Below are 21043 nucleotides of genomic sequence, written 5' to 3'. Positions count from 1 at the left end.
ATTGCATAGGAGTGTCAACGGCACCTGTAATGGAAAGGAAGGGAATCCCGCTGTTCTTATATTTATTTAAAAATGTTTTCATGTGTAAAGAAAATGAAAGCACAGAACAGATTCACATTTAAGAGCAAGGGGCATCCTCTGGTGGTTCGGTGGTATGGATTATGTACAGGGAGGATCGGCTCTTTATTGTTTATTGCTACCCTTCATACACAGATTGAAAATACAGGAGAAATATGGGAAAATACAGTACCTTATGGGAAGATAACGTAAAATATGGAAGAAACCCAGGAAAAACAGGAGGGGTGGGTTGAGAGGTATAGTAGATAGATTTGTGTGGATGGGTGGGGTTTTAGTAGGTAGATGGTTGGATGGACGAGTAAGTGGTGGGTGGATGGATTCATGCATTAATAAATGGATTTTGGTGGGTAAATGCACAGCTGGGAAGATGAGTAAATGAATGTAATTTAGTTGGTTGGATTTTGGGCAGATCTATCGATTAATGGTTTGAAAGGTGGGTGGATGAATAGATGAATGGTTGGTTGGATATACAATACTTGGGTGGATTAGTGAATGGGTGGATGGAAGGATGAATAAACCAATCAGAAATACTTACTGTGTTTTATTTCTTAGGGATTCCAAGGCAAAACTGGCCCACCAGGACCTGGAGGTGTTGTTGGACCACAGGTAAGTTTGTTCATTTTGAGGTAAGCAGAAACACTTTCACTGTTGATCTCACAAATGTGTCTGTAATGGGTTAAAAGGGACCGACTGGAGAAACCGGTCCAATTGGTGAAAGAGGACATCCTGGACCCCCTGGTCCCCCCGGAGAGCAGGGTCTTCCTGGCGCTGGTGGAAAAGAAGGGGCAAAGGTAAATGACAGTCCTGTTTACATACTTCTTTAGTCAAAACAGCAAACTATATAATAATTCTATATTATTCTGACTTCAACTATATATATATATATATATATATATATATATATATATATATGTATAAAATAAATAAATAAAAAAATAGCTTAAAGGGGTTAATAATTTTGACCTTAAAATGCTTTTTAAAAAATTTAAAACTGCTTTTATTCTACCCGAAATAAAACAAAGACTTTCTCTAGAAGAAAAAATATTGTCAAACAAACTGTGAAAATTTCCTTGCTCTGGTAAACATTATTTGAAAAAAAATTAAAAAGAAAAAAGGAAATCAAAAGGGGCCTGACTTCAACTGTATAAAGCTACTTTATTTTGAGAACTACATGATGCTGAAGGTCAAACAGAAGTGAAAATGATTGATGATGACCCACAGAGTTTTTCACTTTGAGAAAAATCACTTGCAACTTGATCCGTCTGGTGCATCCACGTTAGCTGTAACATCGCTACTGTAGAAAATTGGTGAATTCCCTTTCTAAATAGACTTTAAATTGTTAGTAGATGTGGCATTTAAAAGCTGAACTGAATTTCTCAGAATGTCCAACCATCCCATCTCGGTTTCAATTTCTGTCACTCCTAAACGGAGACACTTTAATCAGCTTGATCGGCCCACTTCAGACAGCTGTCAGATGTGAGTGAACATCCCGGAGACCATGGATGGTGCTACAGGATGACCAGTCATGTCTTTTCCCAAGTCATTCTCCTGATTTTGCTCATTTGCTTTGTCTTATCATTAGCTGAAAATGACATATTCAGTTATCTAATCAAAATGTGAAAACGCTGAGGTCAAGTGGAGGTTGTATTTAAGCTTACTAGGGTTTTTAAATATCTCTTGAGCCTGCCAAACAGTCCCGTCTGATTGCATTGTATTGTTCTTAAGCACATGTTGGCCATGCAAGAGACATTTAGTATTGTTTTCTGCCTTAATTGTGTTGAAATATTATACAACCAATGCTAAAGCTTAATGAATAAAGTTTATTTGGTGCAACCAATGATGTAGAATTTATTTAGTGCAGTTTGTTTTAGCATTAATTGGACTTTTTATTGCATTTTAAAGGTCAAATGTGTTTCCTGATGTTAAAACACTTATGGTTTAATACCCCTTTTAAAAAAAAATGTATGTTAAAACTATCTGGCGTGTGAATTTTAGTGGCGCCCCATGGAAATATAAGTGTGTCTGACCAATGAAAGATAGAGATATCAGATTGAAAACATGTTTCATTATATAAAATGTACCCACCTCACTTTTAATCCTGCTACAGTATGAGGTCAAAAATATTAATTGAATCGACCTGCCATTGCTGGATTTGGCGCTAGCAATAATTCCGAATCATTTCATCAGTTTCAGAGCTCATTAGCTTCAGCGGAGAATTCATTTTGGGCAAATCTTCTGTTCATTATATTGGAAGCTCAATAAAGTATTCAATTGCCAACTGTCTATCCGCAGGGAGATCCAGGTCCTCAGGGCAGTCCAGGAAAAGACGGTCCACCAGGACTCAGAGGGTTCCCTGGAGAAAGAGGTCTTCCAGGAGTGACGGTAAGATCATGAATAAATCACCGCAATAAATCCTCCTAATCTTACAGGTAGACAGAAAGTTACGCAGCAGCCCTGGCTCATTACAGCCACAGAATTGGACTTCAATGTGCCTCGCAAAGACTTTAATATGCTGTATAACCTCTAAAAAAGTTAACTTTGCATTGTATACATTATGCTAATTTGCCTGCATCTCACGTCTTTCCCTTTACCGCCTTTTGAAGCAGACTGGCTGTTGTCTTTTATATGTATTATCAGGCCAGAAAATGATTTAATTGGAAATGTTGGCAATTAGATTTTTTGGAGACGGGGTTGTTTGTTCATTGTTGATGTCTGATCTCAAGGTCAGTGGCAGTGGCTGGCTCTCCATGCGATGCCTGATTGTTTTCTACTGGGGCTATTTTTTTCCTCTCTCTTAGGACAGCAACAGTCATTACTGAGACCACCGTGTGTCTGCCCTTTAGAGAGGCAATCTCAAGCCCTCACACACATAAGCACACAAGACACGATGGCACCTCCATGAACCCTGACACACACACACACACTCACAGATGCACTTACAAAGACATTAAGGAAATATACACATCAACAGGGTATTTTATATATCATTATGTAACTTATGGACCTAGAAGATATTTCCACATACTCACACACACACACACACACATAAGCTCTTGTCAGCGCTTTGATTTTCACTGCGTCCCAGATGACAACTGTCCTGTGAGACAAAAAAGGCCAGTAAATATCAGTCGTGTGGAGGCAGAACCAGCAGGCGGTCGAGTTCTGTGGATTTCACTCTCAAACAGGAGATTAATGAAACCCACAGTCAAAAAAGACCAAACCCGCTGTCAGTTTGGGCTGCTGTTTGTCCGAGAACAAAAATATGTTTACAAGTGCTAGAGATCAACAGCCTGCCATGACGTTGGTTATGTGTATTAGATTTATCAGGCCCGTAGGCAGCCTGGTGATAGGGGTGGTTCTTTTTTTCTCAAAAAGTGGACATTTTTGCAGTTATTCGCCTCATTTTCTCTTCAATTATGAGATTTAAATACTGCATTTTAGTGACATTTCAAGCACTATTTTTTGCTAGATTAGCTTGTCAGTGGTTTTGATGTACCAAAAGCATTTCGTAAAGATTTAGAATAAAAAAATATGAAAATGATAGCCTACTTATTTTTTTAAATACAAATTTATCATATTATATATCATTAGGAAAAAAATGGGGATCTGTTAAAGTTTTAAATTAAAAACTGTAGCCTATTGTCATTTATTAGGCAAATAACAAACTGGGGTGCGTTTCCGAAAACCATCGTTAGCCAACTAAGGTCGTAAGTTCTGTCGTTACAAACATAGTTAGTTGATTTGGCGTTTCCCAAATCCATCGTTCCAACGAACATTTGCAAACTGCTTCTCAAACTTGAATGCTTGCAACTACACCTCTGCAGCTGTAGTTAGAAACATAGCTACTGCCTGTGTTCTTTTCTCAGTGATCCTCCCTATACCCTATTCATTTTGAACTTTTAAACTTGGAATTTTTTTTAAAAAAAGCATTAAAGTCATCTCCCTTAGGTGTAATTTGCTTTCAAAGTATTTTTACAGTTCAGTTTTAGCGATCTTCATGTTTGCTATTGCATTCCCTTTGTAGAGCACTTTGAAAACGTTGATGTCATTTTGAACTGAGTCGTGGCTCATGACGAAAGCTACAGCATAGGTGACCTATTATTTAAAAGCCGAATTTATGTTACGTCTCCAAAGCTTGGAGCACATAGCATAACATAGCATTATTAAGTATCTGTACTGTATATGACATGTGCCTGTTGGTTTGCATGTGGTTTGCATGTGTTAAATTGTATAAGTAGACTTTTCAAAATATAAAAACATACCTAAAAATATAAAAACAATATCCTGCTTAATAATAATAATAATAATAATAAATAATAATAATAATAATAATAATAATAATAATAAATATTACATTTAATCTCTTAATAAATATTATTTATTTATTTATTCATATGATTTATATATGATATTAGAATACGCGTTAGCTTTTGTAAGTGATTTAGAATGTAGAAGATGTTTTAGAATAGAAAATGTAATGTTATCAATGATTTCTGTGAAGGAAACAAATGCTCTATATGTGCCGTTTACATATATTTCAATTAATATAAAAAACGAGTGCATGTTTTTACCAAAACTAATATTGGATTCTTTTTTTAAATGCATGTGCGTGTACAACAATAGAATTTGCACAAAGAATTTATGGGGTTCTTCGCTGAAGAAGTTGTTACCAGCCTGTTTAGAGCATCATTATGGGTGTTTAACGTCATAACTAACGTGGTTCAAACAAAGGATCTGCGACAGAGAAACTATAGGTTAGCAAACGCTCATCACTACACCATTCTTTTCCCAAACTCATCGTACTCTGATAGTTCAGCCGCAAATTATGTCGTTGTTTGGGAAACTCACCCCTGGCCAGCACATTCAACTGCCCCCAGTCAGAATTTGGGATGTGGAATTTGAAAAGTCACACCGAAGCAGCAGCTGACACAGGATTCCACTTGGTCTTAAAGCCTTATTTGATAGGTTATTTTCATAGGTATTTTTTATTTTTTATTTTGGCATAGCAATCAAAATAGGACAAATGAGCTCATGTATGGGACAAATTCCTGACCTTTGTCAGTGAAGGGTGGGACTTTCAAACATCCAAACTCATATTGACATATATGCATATATTTGTTTTGTTTTTTTTTTGGTTTTTTGTATGAAAAAATAATACTTTTTGTAAATGTTAATGTTAGAGGAACATGAAAAAAGTACATTCCTTTTAAAAATCTTTTTCTTGGTTTTGTGAAATCAATAGCCACTTTCAAAGTAAATTGCTGTAACATACTGGATTGATACAGTACACAAACAATAATGTTTAGCTTTTCTACTGGCATAGTGGTAATGTTTCACAAAAGTTTTTAAATACTGATGCATTATGATATTATTAAACCTCTTTACAAATGGAAACAAGTGTCACAGGCATTGTTTATGGTATCATTTGCCCTTTTTTGAAGAAATTCTTTCAAACTAAGAGTTTGTAGCAATATAAAGTAAGTGCAGGGTGTCCACTGGGTCTTAAAAAGGCCTTAAAAAGTCTTAAAATCACTGAAATATTGTGTAGTAGGTCTTAACTTCCCCTTGTCCAAGTTAAGCTACCCAATCTGGCCAACATCCAATCACTTATAATCCATCTCAAAACTTTTTCTTAAAATTTTTATTATGTTTGTTATTGCAAAGTGATACAATTCACAACTGCTAATATACTTTTTTTTTTACAGCAAATTCTCCAAAAATTTCTAAATCAGAGAAAACTAAAGCAATACATAACTTTACATGATCTTCCATTGATACAAAAACTATATACAGAAGTAACTGGGCCATTAGAAAAAAAAATTGTTAGTGTTTAGCTCTGTATAAGTCTAAAATTTCGTTCATAATGGTCTTAAAAGAGTCTTCAAAAGTCTTCAATTTGATTTGAAGAAACATGCAGAAACCCTGAGGTATTTAAATTTTTGATTAGTCATTCCTTTTAATAAAAAATTGAAATCTGAAAGCTTTATGAGAGATCAACATACCTTTGGATATTTTAATGAAATCACTGACGATCTGAGAAATTCATTAGAGCTGAGTTCTCTCAGGACTTTGATCATCTACATTATTCCAGCTAATATTTAAGTTAAGAATATTTATGAACCTGAAAGGGAATAATTATGATCCTGTACTGAAAGTAATAATTCACACAATAATCTTCATGTTGCTCAAAACTCTTAGTTTCATTTAATGTACGTAGAGCAGTGTTTCTCAACCATGTTCCTTGAGGACCACCAGCACTGCATGTTTTGGATGTCTCCTTTGTCTGTCACACCCATTACAGGTCTTTCAGTCTCTGCTAATGAGCTGATGATTTGAAAAAGGTGTGTTTGGTTAAAGAGACATGGAAAGTGCGCAAAGCCGGTGGTCCTCCAGGAATGTGGTTGAGAAACACTGGCGTAGAGAACTGGAAACAGACATAAAAGTGTTTATGCTGATTCTTTCTAAGCAAATGAACACAGTGACATATGCAAAAAGGTCAAAACCTGATATTTGTTTATGAAAATAGGTTCATAAAGTCATATATTAGGCTTAAATCATGTATTCATTATGTTCTAAATCTCTTTCACACTTAAACAGATTAAAACTTTGGATAAAACATGCAAAACTAATGCAAATAATGACAAACTTCACAGTTTTTATATATTTGCACGACACATACAATAATCTAAGTTTAAAAAAGCTTTCATTGTGGGTTCTTATAAGCTTTCAATGTGAAATCTCCATTACTGTGCTGTCTTATTGTGTTAGATGTGTTATAAGAGCTACAGGTAGATGTGTTTTCTAAGGCATGGTGCACTAAAACCACCAGTGTATGTTTATATCAGGCTTTGAGCATCAATAGATGGCATGGTGAATAATGCTCAGGAGAAAATGACACTTTGATATGAACCTGCTTGTTGTGCTTATGTACTCACCCATGTTTTGTTTTCTCCGTCTGCAGGGTCCACCTGGTTTGAAAGGCGCCGAGGGCCCTCAGGGCCCTCCTGGCCCTGTTGTAAGTACTCTGTTTCCATGGTTTCCCATCACTCAACGTGAATAGCTTGCTCTCCCAAAAGCGCCATTCAATATTTAGGAGTCTGAGAGGGGTGAGGGAGTGGTCATGAAGATCTGAGGCTCGAAAACACCATTAAGGATTTAAAAGGTGTTCTTCGCTAACCAACATGCCCACAAACAAAGAACGGCGCGCCACTGATTCCTACCGCGCTAAATGACAGATACCGAGTCGGACACTGCTGGATCGATGGCTCCCGCTGTGCCTCTTTAAAGAACGTGCAGTGGCTTTAGTTAACACTAGAGGGTGTGATGATGACCACCAGAGTGATTTGAGATAAATTCACAGTGCCAGTTCGTAATTACTTCCTCTTGACATTTTATACCATAGCCGTTTCATTAGATTTCATGTGACGGGGCATGATGTGGAATGTTCTCAAGAGCCTTGCGAATTAAAACCACATTCTTTTCTTCGCCGATTCATTTCTCTTAAGCAAAAAAAAAACAGATAAGTATTGTCACCCTATAATTGCTCTTTTTCAGGCCTTGACAGCGCGCTGTGAGATTAGAATGGATGGATGAAAAGTCACTGAGGAGTTTTAAATTTGTCTGTGTCAGTCTGATAAAGGATACATTTGCATTTGTATGAAGATGCAGGGGTCTACAAATTAAACCACATTAAGAGAAAGAGATAAGGAGTCTAAGGGCATGTTCGCCCACTAGTATAAGCAGATTTGGCACTCGGCAGAAAGTTTTTATGCTGCTTGAACAGCTCCCTTCAGAGTGGTCTCTGTGTTCTTCTGAGTCTGTCCGCAGCCCTCTGTAGCTCGCTGCATTTGCTAGGCACAATGCACTGAACAAGACCACACACACACACACATCTTCATGGTTATTTAGGCTATTTCAGAGGGATAAATCCACGTTTGTAGAAAACCCTCTGTGCAGTGTGCAGGGCTTTCTAAAGCAAATATTGGGTGCACTGTGATGCATAAATTGTCCCACGTGGTTTATACAGGGACATAAAATTATATTGCAAATTTAGCAGCTTGTTGAGCAGAGATGTGGGATTAAATGAGTTCTAAATCTTTAAAAACTACCAGAGCACCTTAGTAACTACATAGCAATACACTTACATCAGCTTAACATCTTAAAACTGCCAGAATAATTAAGCGAGAGCATAAAATAACTAGAACACTTTAGCAATAGCAAAGTAAAATAAAAGTAAATGAACATCAGCATAGCAACTTTTAAAACAGTCCAAACACCTTAGCAACTGGATATCAACACACTTACATAACAGCATACAGTAAAAACAAACAGAACATCTTAGCAACTGTTGTTTTGGACTACCAAATACGTCTTTGTGGTCCTTCATGTGAGTGGGCAGGGCTAAATATCTATTTTGCCATGATATTTGAACATTCTAATTGATGGATTCTCCCGGGTAATGGGTAATGTAGTTTTTCTACACAGATTCTGCTATTATATTTTTCAAAGGGGACCTATTATGCCATTTTTACAAGATGTATATCAAGTCTCTGATGTTCCTAGAGTGTGTATGTGAAGTTTTAACTCAAAATATCACGCAAATAATGTTTTATAACTCTTTGAAACTGACGCTTTTAACCTTTGATCCTAATTGTGTCATTTCGTGACTGTCGCTTTAAATTTAAATGAGATTTAAAATAGGGTGGAGCTATGAATACCTATGTGTCAGCATAGTGGCAGATTTAAAAACTAGACTAGTATCCTATATCAATGAGGGAGAGATTGTGGGCGGGTCTTTCCCCATTTGATAACACGTACAAAGGGAGAATGTCAATCAAAGTGTTTCTGTAGTGTTTTTATAAAAAAAAAAAATTTATAAATTTGTACAATTAGAAGCCGGTTATATTTACAGACGTTTACCACACCACTGTTTTAAACACTTTATAAAAGTAAAATAAGTTTAACTAATTCAAACAGGTGGATTCGACAAAAACATATAAAATGGATTAACAAATATTACTATTAAATATTTTTAAAGGGGACCTATTATGTCCCTTTTTACAAGATGTAAAATAAGTCTCTGATGTCCCTAGAGTGTGTATGTAAAGTTTCAACTCAAAATATCACACAAATAATGTTTTATAACTCTTTGAAACTGACGCTTTTAACCTTTGATCCTAATTGTGACATTTCGTGACTGTCGCTTTAAATTCAAATGAGATTTAAAATAGGGTGGAGCTATGAATACCTATGTGTCAGCATAGTGGCAGATTTAAAAACTAGACTAGTATCCTATATCAATGAGGGAGAGATTGTGGGCGGGTCTTTCCCCATTTGATAACACGTACAAAGGGAGAATGTCAATTAAAGTGTTCCTGTAGGTTCTTTATGGAAAAAAAAAATTAATTATTAAATTTGTACAATTAGAAGCCGGTTATATTTAGAGACGTTTACCACACCACTGTTTTAAACACCTTATAAAAGTAAAATAAGTTGAACTAATTCAAACAGGTGGATTCGACAAAAACATATAAAATGGATTAACAAATATTACTATTAAATATTTTTAAAGGGGACCTATTATGTCCCTTTTAACAAGATGTAAAATAAGCTTCTGATGTCCCTAGAGTGTGTATGTAAAGTTTCAACTCAAAATATCACACAAATAATGTTTTATAACTCTTTGAAACTGCCCCTTTTAACCTTTGATCCTAATTGTGTCATTTCGTGACTGTCGCTTAAATTTCAAATGAGATTTAAAATAGGGCGGAGCTATGAATACCTACGTGTCAGCATAATGGCAGATTCAAAAACTACACTTCCTATATCAATGAGGGAGAGATTGTGGGCGGGCCTTTCTCCATTTGATGACACGTACAAAGGAACAATGTCAATTAAATTGACAATAAAGTTGACTTGACTTGACTTGACTAAAGTGTTCCTGTAGTGTCTTTATAAAAAAAAAATAATAATAAATTTGTACATTTAGAAGCTGGTTGTATTCACAGACTTTTGCCACACCACTGTTTAAACACCTTATAAAAGTGATTTTTGCATAATAGGTCCCTTTAAAAAAAAAAGTTGAACTAATTCAAACAGGTAGATTCGACAAACGCATAAAAAAACGGATAAACAACTACATACTACATCTTTAAAGGTTAATCAATTATTGACAAATGTCCCTGTAGGGGAACATGAATAGAGTTTTTAATTTTGTACCTGACTGTTGAGCACAGTCATTCAATTGTTTTGTCTGTGATGTTGATAATAGGGTTCCCCTGGTGAGAGAGGAGCAGCAGGATCTGCTGGTCCCATTGGCCTGCCTGGACGTACTGGACCTCAGGGACCCCCAGGACCTGCTGGAGAGAAGGGTGCACCGGTAATTACAAAAATTAGATATAAAGATAAAATATTTCTTACTAATGGTTTGTGGTTGCTCACAGCACAGCAACCAGATAACCTTTGTACCATCATACAGTTATATTAAGATTTAACATCTGAAAAATAATGTTGTCCTTTATCAGGGAGAGAGAGGTCCTCTGGGTCCAGCCGGTAGGGATGGAGTTCAAGGTCCAGTTGGTCTGCCAGGTCCAGCAGGACCTCAGGGTCCACCTGGAGAAGATGGTGACAAGGTTAAATTCAGTTTTGATACACATTAACACATTTAGACAGGAGAACAGTTGATACAGTACATTAATGCAATGCTTTCCCTGAACTGTCCTTACCCACAGCCAACTCACAGTTGGTACTGCAGAACTGTAATGGATTTCACTTCATCTTAACTCGAATTATACAGATTAATGGAAGAATGTTTGGTTTCAACACTTCTGAAGCTATTAACAATTTTAAACAGTGAAAAATTATAATTTTCAGAGATTTTCAAATAGTTTTATGTATTTATCTAATCAAATTTATTTCATTTTGTGCCTTGTACATGAAAAACAAATATTTGTCAATAGTGTATAAACATTTTCATGAAAAAACAACCTTTTTTTGTTTTAAAAAATGTCTATTGAAAAAAACGCACAACAAAATTCTCTCCTGTCACCCTAGCATTTCTCATATCTCTTCCCAGAATTCCTCCCTGTCTCTCATTTTTTGGAGAGTAATCAGTCTTCATCATCACAAACGCACTGCACGACCATCTGAAACACACGCCTATCTCTCAGTCGCTCTCCCCTGCCGCCAATCCATCATCATCAGCAGAGGCGGCATATAATCAAATTAGCGCAGGGTACCATAAACGTTGTCTCTCCATCAGTATCTTCTAACAAGCTTCATGGCTTTACGTGCCAAGAATAACTTTTAGCATGTCCGACAGTCCAGACGCAACATTCATTCTTTTATTTACAGTGAATCTCCATGCAGGTCAACAGCAATGTCATACCATGTACTGCACAGTTTATAGGTGGCTCTTTTATTTTTGAATCACTTGCATTGTAGTAAAAATAATGCACATATCAGAAAATTTTAACCATGATTAAAATTAAATTACTTATTATTTATTCACTTTTTTCCAGGGAGAAGTGGGTGAACCAGGCCAGAAGGGAAGCAAAGCTGACAAAGGAGAACAGGTGAGCAAATCCAGTTGTAAAAGCTTTCATTTATACATGCAGTAGGATTTGCATACAGAAATGATTGTATGTAAAATAGCATTTCCAAAGATGCTTCAATACATCTGTATTTTTTCCACTTCTAAAGACAATAACTAAATCCATCTGCCCAAAACCCAGCCAATTAAATTATATTCATTCATCCATCTACCCAGCCATACGTTTATCCACCAAAAACCATTCATTCATGCATGAATCCATCCACCCACCACTTACTCGTCCCTTCAACTATCTACCTACCAAAACCACACCCATCCACCCAAATTTATCTACCATACCTGTCAATCCTTCCGTTTTTCCTGAGTCTCCCATATTTTACAATTCTATCTTCCTATCATCCCATAAAGGTATTATTTTTAATCTTTCTATGAAGGGTGGCAATAAACATCTAAGAGCCGATCTTCCCTTTAGATGCTGTTTCACAAACAGATTCTGTACACGTGATTTGAAGCAGAGCAAAAGTGGACACTCTAGGTTTTGGGTACATGTTTGAACAGACATATTAACATAATAATAATATCTAGACTTGTCGATCTAGGTAAGTTTCCTTTTAAACACAACTAATTTTGTCTTAAATGAGCATAAAAAGTTAGGAAAGCAATCGAATGATTTCATGAATTGGGTAAGCTAAAATTGTCAGTAGTGTACGTGTGTGAATGAGAGTGTATGGGTGTTTCAAAGTGATGGGTTGCAGCTGGAAGGGCATCCGCTGCGTAAAACATATGCTGGATAAGTTGGCGGTTCATTCTGCTGTGGCGACCCCAGATTAATAAAGGCGAAAATGAATAAATGAATTCCGAACATGCATTCTTTCATCTATATTCATAATACAAGTAAAGTCAATGGTTTTGATAACCAAAATGCTTTATTGATTTATTTATTTTCTTTTTATCATGACCATTTTGGCTGTCAAAATGCATTTTTGTATTGAACTTTTAAATATTTCACCCTCATTTCTTTCATAAATCGATCATACCTGGCAACGATGTAAAAATAAGGGATACCACTCCAAAAAAAAAAAAAAAGAATATGTTCATCTGGAGGTGTTTTATTTAAATACACAGTTGAAACGACCAGTAATATGTTTTTTTTTTTTTTTTGTATTATTAACAAAGATAAAGGATAGAATAAATAGCATACATTACAAAAAGCAGCAAATAAATTAAAGTTTAACCTATTAAAATGAATAGCTATTATAAAGGAATTGAATCAAGTTATCAAATCTCATGAACCTTTTCTTCAATGTATAATTTAAATATTCTAATTAAAGAGCAGCGAATGAATCTCTCATTTGGATTTTTTTGTTTGATTACATTAAATAACAGAGTTGTCACTTTAACAATGCACAGATCTATAATGAAAGCATTCGATTGCTTTCCTAACTATTTATGCTCATTTAAAACTAGATTTGTTGCGTTGCTATATTTGTTACATGAACTGACTTGTTTTGATGATTGCAGAGGGGAAGCATTGGCACCTGTAATGGAACGTAAGGGAATCCTGCCGTTTTTATATTTATTTCAGAGTTTTCATGCCTAAATAAAATTAAAGCACAGAACAGATTCACATTTAAGAGCATGGGACATCCTCTGGTGGTTCGGAGGAATAAGTTTTGTAAAGGGAGAGTTGGCTCTTTGATGTTGATTGCCACCCTTCATAGAAAGATTAAAAATACAGAAGAAATAAGAAAATATCACCATCGGAGCAAAAATGTCCCCAAATCAAAGGGTTAAGATACTTTAAGTAAGTTCATTTTTGGAAGTTATCATCAGAACTGATGCTGGAAAAGTAATCTCTGTCAATGAAAGTGTAAAAAAAATGAGATTTTTGTTATATGTGGACCCCTTTATAACTTTTTCAAATTGACAGACAAAGGTTAATTGTCAATCACCGAAAAAGTAATTGGGTCTTGACTTCCCGAAGCAGCCCCTGCTATATAATCTCCAACTAAAAAGTCATTGTTGAGGAAATATAATTCCTAATTCAGCTTTATTGTACTCATCTTCTCCTTGATTGTGTTGTCCACTAGGGTCCACCAGGTCCTCCTGGTCTTCAGGGACCCATTGGAGCTCCTGGACCTGCTGTAAGTCCAGAATCACCTCATCTATTATTTCCCTTCATTCAGAAAATAAAGGAATGCACTGAGACTCTGAATAATGTTCCGTTTCAGGGAGCAGATGGCGAGCCCGGTCCTCGTGGACAGCAGGGTATGTTTGGACAGAAGGGAGATGAAGGATCCCGGGGCTTCCCTGGACCTCCTGGTCCCATCGGTCTGCAGGTTAGTCCCAGTCTACCAATCAAGGCTCAAATTTGAGCTAACGTTTTTATTTCGTTTAGCCCCGAGTCACCAGTCCCATGGTAACCCAGTCAAATGCAACACAAACAGCATTAGCTGGTGGCCGTTGGCAGTAGATACACTGGCAGCTGTTTGGGATGTGAATTGATTTCCGTTTGATTCCGTCTCTGCTGGAATCGCCACGTGAATAAAGTACACACTCGCCACTGACATGCAAGAGCCTGGTCTGTTGCATGAGCAGTTCTGGGTTTGGTTTGCTGGCAGTGTAATTACTTATAATTAGCAAAATAATGAAAGAGAAAGTACAAAAGGGTAAACCAAGAGAATTGAGGGGGAAAACAAGAGTTTAAAAATAAATTTGGACTATGTCAAATCCAAATTGTTTGTACATGTTTTAGCATTCTGAAATAATATAAATGCATATTGGTCTAAAGAAAAAAAGGAGTTTTCAAACATTAGAATTTTAGAAGTCTAATACAGCAACAACAACAAAAAAAATTATAATTTTAAAGCAGAACAGTAAAGGCTTGACATGATTTGCAAAAGAAACCCAATGGAATGTAATTTGCCTGTTCTGACAGTTGTTTATATACTAAAAATCTCAATTTAGGGAACACAGTGCAGTACCAAAACACTAATAGACATTTAAAATGTGTATACTTGTATATATACTTTTAGTGCCACTTTCCTATAAATGACTAGGTTTTTACCTGCATTATGTGTTTAATAAGTGTTTAATAATTAAAAATAAAATACCAATTTATACCATTTTGTGACTAGAATAACTTATGTGTCCCTGTACTGGGTTGTGACTGGAAGGGCATCCACTGTGTAAAACATATGCCAGAATAGTTGGCAGTACATTCTGCTGTCTGCTGACAACTAAGGGACTAAGCTGAAGGAATATAAATGATTATATATATATATATATATATATATATATATATATATATATATATATATATATATATATATATATATATATATATATATAATATATAATATATATATATATATATATATATATATATATATATATATATATAGATATGTGTGTGTGTGTGTGTGTGTGTGTGTGTGTATATATATATATATATATATATATATATATATATATATATATATATATATATATATATTAGAGGTGTGAACATACACTGGTTTCATGGTTTGATTACGATTATCATGCCATCGATTCGGTTCAATTTAATATCTTGGTGCATCAAGGTGCATTAATGATGCTTTCTAGACACAGTTATATATTTATATTTATATACTATTTGTAATACAATTTTGTCCTTTAATACAGTCAGATATATTAACTGTACCTTTTAAAACTCAAGTACATGCACAGAACAAAATGAGTATTTATAGCAAATAAACAAATCTAAATATCCCGCTCGCTTTCTGAGCCTTTTCTAGCGAGTTCTTTCTTACACCCATAGGACTGGTCACGCGCTTAACAGAAAGGGCTGCTATTGGCTCTAACGCTTTGGTGCTGTTCACCGATAAGTAAAACTTATAAACGGCAGCGGGGATCACAGCTGATCCATGATAGGCGTGGTTGAGAAAACTCACTCTGCAGACACGCGCTTGTGTCTGTATCTGGAAGTATCACTGCAAGAGCCGAGAGGAGAGGAAAAGTCACACCAGCAGGTCAAAGGTCCAAAGTCATACAGAGAGAGAGAAATTGAGTTTTCTTTCATTTTCTCAATCGCAGTGAAATAAGGGCTTCTGCTGTAAATGTCAGTGAAAGACTGTTTAGTAAACACACACGCAGTGAAATTTTGCAGTTTAAGTAGTTAAGTAGCATTGTAAATACTTGCGCTCGCCTTCTATATATATATATATATATATATATATATATATATATATATATATATATATATATATATATATATAAATATATACACCCCTAAAAGACAAGAATGGGTGTTGTTCAGTAGTCTTAGACAATTTTTAGACACTTTTTGGACCCACTTTAAATGTTGACTACTGTATATGGACTGTAACTGTTACTCTTTCCATGTTTTAGTCTGTTATTGGCACAAAATGTATTGGACATATTAAAACACTCTAACTGCATTTAATAGTATTTATGTGTATATAAAAAAATTGACACTGAAATTAAATGACTCATAAAAATAATAATAATATATAATACAGCTGTCACTTTTGTCTTAAAAAAAATCTAATATATACTGTATGTATGCAATAAAATATACATTTACTTAAGACAGTAACATTATCAACCAAATTACCAGTACATACTTAAAATAAATGTTTTATTTTTTTTCAAAACTTTTTTTATTATCAGAAAATTTAAAACTATTTTTAAAGAGTTTTTTTTAACAATTTCATTAATTTCCTTTGACAAAATGCATCTGCTGACAAAGTAGCATTTTTTTTTTAATTATCATTGAAAGGGCACCTATTTTACCCCTTTTACAAGATGTAAGATCAGACTTTGTTGTTTGGTGTAAAGTTGCAGCTGTTTATGTAGCCTGTGGCATTAAATCCAAATGAGCTGCTTCTCCCCACCCACCGCTCCAACATGCGTCTGCTTCTCCTGCATTACGTCAGATAAACAGCCATCAGTGTTAGAGACACAGATGAAGCTGAAATAGAGTCTATTCAAGCCTTTCTGAAATGATGAGTCACACACTTACAGTATGCGCATTTACTGATACCATGCGGCCGTGGTAATTATTGCGGTTAAGAATTACATAACAATTTTACCGACTTTATTACAAACTTGCACTGTTTTAAAAACGTTTTAAACTTTATTAATTATTTTACTTTATGAAAATTAAATATTGAGGTGCAGCTGATCATAAAGACATGTAACATATGTTTTAATCCCAGTTTCACTGCAAAAAAATGTTCTGTGGACATGTGTATACATGTTATTATGGATACATGGCATCTTTTAATAAATTCAGTGGGCGGGGAAAACCACACTCAAACATCACTGGGATACGTCACTGGGATTTCCTATTTACAAGTCAGGAAATTTGTAAAAGGAGACTTATTGTGTTTCTATCACTCCAATATGACTGTGGACACATACCTATATCATGAAAATTATATTTAAAGTTAATTACTTACAATTCAAATAAAATATAAATAATCACAATTCTTACAGACTCACTTTTTTTTGATTGCTTGCCTAGTTGTGAACCTCAAAAATCAGTACCCATGTCATGTTTCAACGCTAAACACACTGTATTTGTAGACAATTCATATTAATCACTCATATATCTCTTTCCATTTGATCGCATTATGATCTGAAGCCTCAAGGTTTTGCCATTTCTCCTTCCATCAATTAGCTGATTCCTCTAAAGGCGAGTCATTGCGGTAATGGAGTAACATCGACTGCTCCTGTAGTCCTCTTATGCCACCAAACCTCTGAGCCATTTGATTCAATTGAGTTTTAATTGGGCGTAATGCACTTCCATTTGGAATTTATTAATTGCATTTAGTGACCCGGTCCAATAGACATTAGGCCAGTGCACACACACACACACCCTCTTTGGGCTCTAATGAGTGTTTATGTTAATGATCTCTGACTAAGGGCTTCTGCCATAATGAGATCTCTTACCAGCAAGAGAATCAGCCAGCGTGAAAGTGTCGGCCTGCCAAGTCCGCAGGTCACATGGGTATCGGGCGAGTAAATATCAGACCAAATTAGACTTCAGATGTCCTCACTTCTGACATGCTAAGGCTAACGAATGTACACCTTTGAATGAGCAGCCCCTGAAGTCGCTGCTTGGCAAAGCAATTAGGGAGTAAATGTCAAGGATCAAACACCAGGGTCACACCTAGTTTGTTTATCCACCAGTGCAGGTGTGTTTCATCCAAAGTAGAATTTTGGGGTTCTTTAAAATGCAAATAAACTACTCACTGATGAATGTTTCAGCTTTAATGCTGGGTAAAATATGTAATTGGTTATTATTTAAGCTGAAACACGCTATGAATTTTTCAGGCAACCCTTGCGGAGATGAGCGTAAGGTAAAATTGCTCGTTGGTTCCCATTTAAGCCTGATCATGTCAACAAGCGTTGACACATGTGTTTATAGCAATTCAGTGTGAATAGGGTGTGAAACCTCACTTTGACCTCCTCAAGAGGTAGCTGACATAAGAGCAGACTGGTTTTGTTTAGTAGATGCTCATATTGTCAATGCAGCCAAATCAACAAACTATGTTTGTTACGACACAACTTGTCACCCTAGTAGGCTAACCATCGTTTTCTGAAATGTCCCAAGCTTGTTTTTTTGTTTGGAAGATGCTCATGTTATAAAAGCAGCAACAAAAAAAAAACCCTAACCTCTACAGTTTGAATCAAAAAACAATCTTTAAATATGAAGATATATTACATTTTTATACAACAATTGAATACACAAAATATTAATCTTAGAAAAGTCAGGCTGTGTGTATACTGCCAATCCGAATTCACCAAGTAGGACACGTTCCTGGATTAACATCTATGTCAATCCTAGAACATTCTTATCAACCAATCAGACTTAAGAGATACATTTACTGTGTATGTTAAGTTTAGGTTTATGGTCAGGGTTATGCACTTCTACATGTGTTATCCATCTATTATTCCCCTCTGATTTTGGGAATAATTTACAGTTGTGGTTGGGTTTAGAAAAAAGGGATTACGTTGTTAAACAAAAATTATGTTCCAGCATCAACATAGATGTTAATCGCATAGATGTTAGTCCCCAGGATCGCATATTACTTGGCAAAATCTTGACGTGCGTTTGTATACGGTTACCAGGTTTAACAATTAATTATATACAAAGTAACAAAGTGGAAAGCATCTCAAAGGAATATCTTGTGACACAATTAGTCTTATTAAAACATGTTAATACAAGGTGAAAACTGGGCCCTGGACTATGCTGTCGACTGCATTGTAGTGGACTGTTTTACTCCCACATTATTCCGTATTTATGAAAGTCACTCACTCATTATCCTTCAGCTTAGTTGCTGATTTAACCATGGCGGCCACAGCGGAATAAACCGCCAATTACTCTGGCATGTCTTATACAGCAGATTATTTAAAAGTCATTCTTAACTGATTTTTTATCCATTAAAAAAAATATATATATATATTTTATTTATATATATATATATATATATATATATATATATATATATATATAGAGGCCTATTTAAGTATTCATTTATTATTTATTTACAGTAATTAAGACATGAGATAGTAAAATATAATCAACAACAAAAATGTACATGAAAACTGTAAATGACAGCGTAAATGAAAAAGCTTATTTACTCAATGTCTTAGTCCTATCACTTAATATAACAAACATTGTACATCTCTATATTTAGGCTAAAACACTGCTTTATTTATTTATTTATTTACTTATGCCTACTTATGTGTATGTAAGTTTGTACTTTGTACTAGTTGTCTTTTATTTCTTTAATTTTACTTTCTAAAATGAATCCTCATTGCACTTAAGTTTACAATTATAATAAAGCTTGTTATAAAGTTTTTATTGATTATTGAAGGAATTATAATGCTTTGTTTTTTTTTTTTTGTTTTTTTTTTTTGCTTCATCATCATTTACAAGTAGCAGAGTAAAAATAGGCTATTTCTGTTCGTTCGCATCTTGTCCCTTTGTGCCCCCTGGCTGCATAGTCGCAAACTGTGGTCATACCTAAAAAAACACGTTCTTACTCCTTTAGAGCAGAGGTGTTAATGCTCGTTTTAAAGTGTCACCTACTGTAGCTATGGTCAAAAGGGGTGTATCTTCCACCAAATGTTCCCAAAGAAGCCTTGTTCCACTGGAGAAATATATTTGGATAGACAAGTTTCTATGCTAGTAAAATAGCTTTCATATTGAACTCAGTTGAAAGTCCTCTACGTTTTTTACCCCTCACTTTTCTCTGGCTATATGAAAAGGTGACAAACAATATAGTGTTCGTGGGGAACATGAGCTAAAAATCTGACAAAGTATATTAGCTGCTCTCTTAGATTGCAAGATGACAGAGAGTGAAACTCAATAAACCCTCCGCACTCCGCCTCTGCCTCTTCCATTTGCCATATGGCCCCTTTGCCTTTCTCCGCCAATTCTGAAATGAAGCATTATTGCTGTCCTCCGGTAACTGCGTCTGAGCCAGATTATTTTTCTCTTTTCATCAGAGGGTCCATTTTGTGGTGCCTCACAGCAACAGTGTGTCTATGAACATTTTGTTGTTTTAGTCAGTATACTATAGTATATGAGTGCATGGCTATTTAAACATAATATCCATTTTTTAACAGGGTCTTCCAGGACCACCTGGCGAGAAAGGTGAAAATGGAGATGTTGGTCCTATGGTAAGTATTTGAACCATATATTTTTAACTTCTTTAAATTTCTGTTTAATGTTTTGACCTATAGTTATAAATCTAATTGTATTTGTCTATTCACAGGGTCCTCCTGGTCCACCAGGTCCCAGAGGACCTCAGGGTCCTCCTGGTGCTGATGTAAGAGCATTTGTCAACATTGAACACCATTAGCGAATCCTTTAATATACATCACTTTGTTTAACTGGATTGCTTTAGTGTTAATGGTTTCCACATATGGCTCTTAACGAATCGACATCTTTTATTGAAGGGCCCGCAAGGTCCTCCTGGAGGAATAGGAGGAATGGGAGCCGTGGGTGAGAAGGTAATTGTATTCCCAGTGTTTATTCCCTAAATATATGGCATACATGGTCAAATTTCAAATCTGAGATGTATTCGTTCATATTGTGTGTATTTTTATGTCTGATTTAATGTAACAAAACGATTAAAGCCTACATAACCGCAGTTTTGATGATACGCTTACATTTCCGCTATTTGGCAGGCTCACAGACAATCAATATTTAATGTTGTGGCTGACTGTGGAGATGAATTTAGAATATTTACCAGGTCACCATGATGCTGGAGTTGAGTGTTATGTCTATGTTTCTGCTCAGACTAGCTAAACTAAGCTATGATATAACTAGATAAAATAAGAAATATGCTTTATTTAGATACTAGTGCTTATAAACCATCCTATTCAGAAGAGAGA

At 35.4% G+C, this 21043-nt stretch overlaps 1 protein-coding gene and 1 long non-coding RNA gene across 11 annotated transcripts in view; one reads left to right on the top strand and one right to left on the bottom strand.

Moving 5' to 3' along the window:
• col11a1a (collagen, type XI, alpha 1a) overlaps positions 1-21043 on the top strand; it is a 135650-nt gene that overhangs the window by 80133 nt on the left and 34474 nt on the right. For all 10 annotated transcript variants that reach the window (XM_087308795.1, XM_087308790.1, XM_087308793.1 and 7 more), the window contains 12 exon segments: positions 631-684; positions 762-869; positions 2371-2460; positions 7040-7093; positions 10349-10456; positions 10602-10709; positions 11598-11651; positions 13720-13773; positions 13861-13968; positions 20273-20326; positions 20422-20475; positions 20606-20659. In XM_087308795.1, the coding sequence (XP_087164921.1) occupies positions 631-684; positions 762-869; positions 2371-2460; positions 7040-7093; positions 10349-10456; positions 10602-10709; positions 11598-11651; positions 13720-13773; positions 13861-13968; positions 20273-20326; positions 20422-20475; positions 20606-20659 (900 nt within the window).
• On the bottom strand, positions 8637-9500 carry LOC147838072 (uncharacterized). The gene is made up of 2 exons (XR_015525093.1): positions 9326-9500; positions 8637-8795 (listed from the first exon to the last, which is right to left on the bottom strand). It is a non-coding gene; the product is annotated as an uncharacterized LOC147838072 (long non-coding RNA).

The sequence above is a fragment of the Danio rerio genome, chromosome 24 (assembly GCF_052040795.2).
Source record: "Danio rerio strain M-AB ecotype USA chromosome 24, GRCz13ab, whole genome shotgun sequence".
NCBI lineage: Eukaryota > Metazoa > Chordata > Actinopteri > Cypriniformes > Danionidae > Danio > Danio rerio.
The sequence above is the reverse complement of the archived record's forward strand: the minus strand, read 5'-3'. Positions and strand labels throughout refer to the sequence as shown.